Source organism: Amblyomma americanum, chromosome 11 (assembly GCF_052857255.1).
Source record: "Amblyomma americanum isolate KBUSLIRL-KWMA chromosome 11, ASM5285725v1, whole genome shotgun sequence".
Taxonomy (NCBI): domain Eukaryota; kingdom Metazoa; phylum Arthropoda; class Arachnida; order Ixodida; family Ixodidae; genus Amblyomma; species Amblyomma americanum.
The window spans coordinates 33,430,577-33,437,823 of NC_135507.1; the positions used below are offsets into that span (position 1 = coordinate 33,430,577).

General features: G+C 49.6%; 1 protein-coding gene across 1 annotated transcript; it reads right to left on the bottom strand.

Annotated features, from left to right (window-relative positions):
- Window positions 1–270: 270 nt before the first annotated feature.
- On the bottom strand, window positions 271–2,568 carry LOC144111305 (heat shock protein 68-like). The gene has a single exon (XM_077644563.1). It carries the CDS (start codon window positions 2,451–2,453, stop codon window positions 537–539), a length of 1,917 nt encoding a protein of 638 aa, XP_077500689.1. The 5' UTR covers window positions 2,454–2,568; the 3' UTR covers window positions 271–536.
- Between the last annotated feature and the right edge of the window lie 4,679 nt (window positions 2,569–7,247).

The window sequence follows — 7,247 nt, forward strand, 5'->3', positions numbered from 1 at the left end:
GCGTGGTGCAACTAGGCTTTGGACAGTCATCTAAGCAAGGACGGCACATCCGCTACAAGGCTTGACTTTGACGCATTGAGGACTTGGACACGAAGGGCATCCCTTGAGGTCCGCATCCTCCATGCAAAGTTCTCCACCAAATCGGAAGTCTTGGATTGAAGGTTATCGGTTTTATTGAACACAGTCTTCAAACAAAAATGCACTGGCGAGGGACACTCAATAGTCCTTTAATTATAAAAAAACCTTCTGACATCACCCCCCCCCCCTCATCTCCGCGCCACGTTTACGTCTCTATTTTGTCTACCTTACGTATATGCGTGATAGAGTATAGTAAAACTTACATAGAACAAGTACAGTCACCAAAGTTATACATAAGAATACAATATAAGAAAAAGAATATATAGGTCCCTTATTTTTTGGTGACCCTCTGGTCCTTCACCTACATTAGACCAAAGAGACATTGGGTAACAAAGCCTCGTATCATCACTTCACAACGAGCAAGCGGCTATGAGTGACGACTGTAGAAGGCGCACCGCTCAGTCCACTTCCTCGATCGTGGGCCCAGCCTGATGCGGCGTCGATCCGTGCTTCGGCCCCTGAGGCTGTGTGTGCAGCTTGCTCATGATTGGCATGCAAGCTTGCTGCAATTCTTTAAGCCGGTGTTCGTACTCGTCTTTCTCGGCTAGGCTGTTGGCGTCGATCCAGCTGATAGCCTCGCGGCACTTGGACAAGACCAAGTCCCTGTCCGACGCAGACAGCTTGTCGCCAGCTTCCTCGGCGGCCTGCTTAACAGAGTAGACGTACGCCTCGAGCGAGTTCCTGGCGGCCACCCGCTCCCGCTGCGCGTCGTCCTCACGCTTGAACTTCTCGGCATCAGCGAGCATGCGTTCGATGTCCTCCTTGGAGAGACGGCCCTTGTCGTTGGTGATGCGGATGCTCTCCTGCTTTCCCGTGCTCGTGTCCCGGGCCGACACCTGCAGGATGCCGTTGGCGTCCATGTCAAAGGTCACCTCGATCTGTGGCACACCCCGAGGCGCCGGCGGGATGCCAGTCAGGTTGAACGTGCCCAGGAGGTGGTTGTCCTTGGTCAAGGCCCGTTCTCCTTCGTACACTTGGACGGTGACCGCCGGCTGGTTGTCCGCGTACGTCGTGAACGTCTTCGAGGTCTTGCACGGAATCCTGGAGTTGCGCTCCACAATGCGAGTCATGACACCTCCCGCCGTCTCGATGCCTAGGGACAGCGGCGCCACGTCGACCAGAAGCACGTCCCGTATGGTGTCGCTCGTGTCACCGCTCAGGACGGCGGCCTGTACCGCGGCGCCGTAAGCAACGGCCTCGTCCGGGTTGATGCCCATTGCCAGTTCCTTGCCGTTGAAGAAGTCCCGGAGCATCTTCTGCACCCTGGGTATGCGCGTCGAGCCGCCGACGAGCACCACGTCGTGGATCTTGGACTTGTCCATCTTGGCGTCGTTGAGAGCACGCTCCACGGGCTCCAGCGTACTTCGGAACAGGTCCATGCAGAGCTCCTCGAATCTGGCGCGGGTGATCTTGCTGTAGAAGTCGACGCCTTCGAAGAGGGCGTCGATCTCGAGGCTGGCTTCCGACGAGCTCGACAATGTCCGTTTGGCGCGCTCGCACGCGGTACGCAGTCTCCGAACGGCCCTGGGGCTCTTCCGCAAGTCCTTGCGGTGCTTGCGCTGGAACTCCTGCACGAAGTGCTCCACCATGCGGTTGTCGAAGTCCTCGCCGCCCAGGTGCGTGTCTCCCGCCGTGGAGCGCACCTCGAACATGGAACCTTCGTCGATGGTCAGCACGGAGACGTCGAAGGTCCCGCCCCCGAGGTCGAAGATGAGAACATTCTTCTCTCCCCGAAGGTTCTTGTCGAGTCCGTAGGCGAGCGCAGCTGCCGTCGGCTCATTGATGATGCGCAGAACGTTGAGACCGGCGATGGCACCGGCGTCCTTTGTGGCTTGCCTCTGAGAGTCGTTGAAGTAGGCCGGCACCGTTATTACGGCGTCGATAACCTTCTTGCCCAAGTAGGCCTCCGCCGTCTCCTTCATCTTGGTCAGAACCATGGCACTGATCTCCTCCGGGTTGAAGCGCTTGCGCTCACCTTTGAACTCGACGCTGATCTTGGGTTTGCCGCCGTCGTTCTCCACCTTGAACGGCCAGTGTCGGAGGTCGTCCTGGATCTTGGGGTCGTCGTAGCGTCTCCCGATGAGCCTCTTCGCGTCGAACACGGTGTTCTCCGGATTCATGGCTGCTTGCGCTTTCGCGGCGTCTCCAATGAGACGCTCGGTGTCGGTGAACGCCACGTAACTCGGCGTTGTGCGATTGCCCTGGTCGTTGGCGATGATCTCGACGCGGCCATGCTGGAAGACACCGACGCACGAGTACGTGGTGCCCAAGTCAATGCCGATGGCCGGCGCAGCTGACTTCGGTTGACTCGGCATAGCGACGTTACGCAAAGTTGAGCTTCGCTCTGTTGTTCGCGCACTTGCAAACAAGCATGCCGCGCACGGCCGCGGCGCGGCATTTATACCATCGCGCGCTTTTCTAGACGAGTCTAGAAACGCCGCGAATGAAACCGACCAATGAGCGAAAAGCGGGTCGTTGACCTCACTTCTCCTGCGCTCCGATTGGTCCGCGGGGCTACGAATCCTCGAGAAGGCTCTCGTGTCGTCTGCTATCAGGAGTCGTGGAAAAAAGAAAGAAAAACGGAGTACTTTTCGCCGGGTTTGCTACTAGTGGGCTTCTCATAGGTAGAAGAATAAACAAGCGACCATTTCTAAATAGTGAGGTTCTGTTTCGAGCAATAATTTTTGGAAAGGTGAGAATTAAAACGCGTGAAAGCGCTGCCCTGCTGAACGGGACGCGGCGCCGGCGCGCTCCCCCGCGTCGAGTTATTTCGTCGTGTACGTCGTGTAGTTATGCTTATGCACGACAGATGGCGAAGGTTGTCTGCGTGGGCTTCCTACGTGGGTATAGCGTGGGCAGTGCCTCCTCTGGCGTGGGTTAAAGACGTCCATTCACTGACAAGCGTTGGTTAGGAAGTCTACATGCCTGCACTTCAGCCACACAACCTCCCTGGTTTCAGCCATCGCCACCTTTAGTCCACACGAGTCATTCTTTTGTGGGCAAAATGTCGTCGATTAGGGTGGACAACCGAGGTTTTTCACGGTTCTGCTCCGCTTCGAATCACTGCACTCCTTTTGGGCTCGGTCGGTGTTCGGAGCTGCAGCGAGTCTATTCCGGTTCAAGCGGGTTTGGCACCAAAATACATGAGCTTTCTTCTTGTCCGCTTTTTTTTTTCTTGCCTTGAATAAGCTTCGACCTTTTTAGCACGCAAACTAAGTGACAATTATTTTTAGCGAGATGCCGCGACTTCCCAGGCGGCACCGAGACGTTTGTTTTGGTGAAACGTGAATAAAATGTTCTGAATATCTTTTTTTAACGTCCTGGTAAAGCTACAAATAAACGTTCGAATAATCTGTCCTAAACATTAATTAAGCATTTAAGCACCACAACGTAACATTCTCGCCAGTTGTGACGACACCTTGCAGCAACAACCAACTACGACAGAAACATAAATTAACTTTAGCTACAACGTGGAGCCAAGCTTACGTACCCATCAGGGGTGTCCCATGAGCAATAGTGGCGAATGGGTAAAGACAAAAACAGTTTTCTATCAAAATAATGGACCAGTGCACGAAAATTATGGCGCACAAAATCTAAGAGGTTTAGTTGCAAAGTAGTGCCAGCTGAAAAACGTCTTAATTCCATTACAATGGGAAAAGGTCTGGGAACCAGTGCTAGAAATAAATTTCTCATGTTTTGTAGTTAACTTAAACGTTATAATAACGTTTAAAAGGCTATGAGACAGAATGTTTATTAGAGCGTTAAACTAATGTTTACGACACAAGGTTACGACACATTATTTGTTAGTTCTTGACATTATCATCATCATCATCATCACCAGCCTTACTACACCCACTGCAGGGCAAAGGCCTCTCCCATGTCTCTCCAATTAACCCTATCCTTTGCCAGCTGCATCCACCCTTTGCCTGCAAACTTCTTAATCTCATCCGTCCACCTAACCTTCTGCCGCCCCCTGCTACGCTTACTTTCTCTTGGAATCCACTCCGTTACCCTTAAGGACCAGCGGTTATCTTGCCTTTGCATTACATGCCCTGCCCAAGCCCATTTCTTTCTCTTGATTTCGACTAGGATGTCATTAACCCGTGTTTGTTCCCTCACCCACTCTGCCCGCTTCCGATCTCTTAACGTTACACCTATCATTTTTCTTTCCATGGCTCGCTGCGTTGTCCTTAACTTAAGCTGAACTCTTTTCGTTAGCCTCCACGTTTCTGCCCCGTAGGTGAGTACCGGTAAGATTATGCTGTTGTACACTTTCCTCTTGAGGGAAATTGGTAAACTGCCACTCATGATCTGTGAGAATTTGCCATATGCGCTCCACCCCATTCTTATCCTTCTAGTTATCTCCCTCTCATGATCCGGATCAGGCTCATCAGAGTAATGTTTGCTTTCAGTGTTAAACTAATGTTTTCTAAACAGCTTGCGCATTATATCTTAATATATTAGGTTCATATAACGTTTCAGTGCAAAGGATAACGTTACTGGAACTTACATAACATTTTATAAATTATTCTAACGTTCCCTGCTACCCGGGCTGGGCCGCTTAGATGTGCAGTGCGTGAGAAAAAGATCGACGACGCTTTGCAGTTTTTCAGCGTATGAAATTTGAAACGCTAGGCATGAATTTGCATGAAATTCCGTATACCGGGTGTTTCATGGAAGACAGTAATTTTCAAAAAAAAAAATAGGCTTTCTGGGGTAAAAATATGGTCGGCATAGCATTACACTGTTGGCGGACACCAGAAAGCTGGTTAACTAAGTTCCGATAAGTAACTTTTTTAACTATCGCAGTTAAGCAACTGGTTGCATTTAGAGGTTTGTAGCCGGTCGTTTAATGATAGCCATATCAGTTTTCAGGGTTTCGAAAGCGCGATTATCCTCGACACTAAGGACAAACAAATGTTATCTAGATCGTGCCAAAATACATGCGCTTTCGAAAAGCATGGAGGCAAAGCAACCTCTCCAGTGCATCAACTATAGTGGAAAAATCCAAATTTTGTCGAGCCACATTGCCAAGCGGTATTGCGTTTTCGAAATTATAAAAACTGATATGGCTATTAGTTACGACCGGCTACAAGACTAATTGCAACTAATAGTTCAAAAGTTAATCATTAAAAATTGGTTAACCTGCAGCTTATTACTTAAGAAGAAGAACCGGTTTTCTGGTGTCCGCCAGCACTGGTAATCCAATGATGGAAAAGCCATATTTTTACCTTAAAAAAACAATTTTTGAGAATTACTTAGTCTTCCCTGAAACGCCTGGTACAGGCACGGTTAGACTTTTCCGTGTCCTGCCTCTGTGTCCGGTCCGCACAAGTGCCCATGTATTAGAGTTCTAAGGTTACTTATTCTCGCTAATACCGGTGTAACCTCACGCGAATAAGAGACCAGCGCCAGTTCATTTTACAGGTTACTAAACCATCAAGCTCCCAAGCGAAAATGCGCCTCAAATGACAAAATCGATTTAAAGTAGAATCTGAATTCCCAGTTGATTCAGCTGGTATCAACAAGGCCGCTCTTGAGATATTTGCGCTGGACTTCTGAAACCTTGAGCAGAAGTGCATTTTAGTCTCTCGTCTACGAAGAAACTAAGTAACTGCAACGCCGCAGTTAACGTCCACTCCAAGTAATATCATGTGTACTATGGATGTTCCAGAAGTGCCAATGAAAATTGGTTGTCAGGGAAGGGAAGAGCGCGGACAACTGTCTCACTTCTCAGTGGACACTGGTTTTCAGGAGAGTAAATGGTGCAGTAATTGTCTCCCTTATCAGTGAGACAGTAAACAGCGTCGTGATGGAAGGGATAAACGAGAGAGTGAAAGAACAAAGAAAGACATGCCGTAGTGGAGGGCTCCGGAATAATTTCGATCACCTGGGGATCTTTAATGTTCATCGACATCGCACATAGGTCTAACGTTAAACTATAGGTGTAAATTTAAGAGACAGGAAGAGGGCAGAGTGAGTCAGGGATCAAATGCGGGTTGATGACATCCTATTCGAAATCAAGAGGAAGAAATGGGCTTGGGCGGGGCATGTAATGCGAAGGCACGATAACCGCTGCCCCTTCATGGTAACGGAGTGGATTCCAAGAGAAGGCAAGCGTAGCAGGGGGCGGATGAGATTAAGAAGATTGCGGTAATAGGCTGGCCACAGCTGACACAGGACAGGGTTGATTAGAGATATATGTTAAAGGCCTTTGCCCTGCAGTGGGCGTAGTAAGGCTGATGATGATGATGTCATCGCACAGCACACGGATGTCTTTTGAGTTTCGCCTCCATCGAAACGCTGCCGCCGCGGCCGGGATTGAACTCGTGCCCTCCAGATTAGCAGCCGAAGTGCGCTAAGTAATGAGCCACCGCGACGGGTACGGTAACTGAATGCCAGCGTCGGTGGACACCCGAACCGCGCAGTAAGGAAGAGCTTAAGGCGGGAGTGAAAGAAGGAAGAGAGAGAGAGGCGCCGTAGTGGGACTGCTGAATGGTTTCGACCACGAGCGCTCACTCGCACAGCACACTTTCGCCTTCTGCGTTTCGCCTCCATTGAAATGCGGCTGCCGCGGCTGCGATTATGAACGCATTGGAGACATTTATGGATTTATAGCTCGGCAGAGAGTCGCGGGCAGACCGCATGGCCTACTCTGTGTAATAAATGTGACAGTCTGTTGCCCGTCTCTCTTCCCTTCAAATCAGTGTTGTCCACCGCGCTATTGTCTGTCACGGTTGAAGCTACATAATTAAAAATGTATCAAATCATAATATCATACGCTTGGCTATTTATAACGTCAAGTCCTCGAAAAGCATACAGACGTCAAGAGAATGTCTTATAGACGAACAGTGTGGATCTGCTTTTGGTGTATTTTAAGTGACACTTTAATGTAGAATGGTGCATGCACACCATCATACATTTTTTCAGCATAAAATCGTAATACCACACAATAAGCGGCACCCACACCTCTCCAATTGCTCTGATCCCAACAAAACTCCTTCACTCATGCTTATTTACCTCTCAGGAAATTCTTCCCCGTGAATACTTATCACAAACCGTTGCTAGCAAAGTTAGGAAAATTAATGTTGTGGCTTTTTACTCATTCA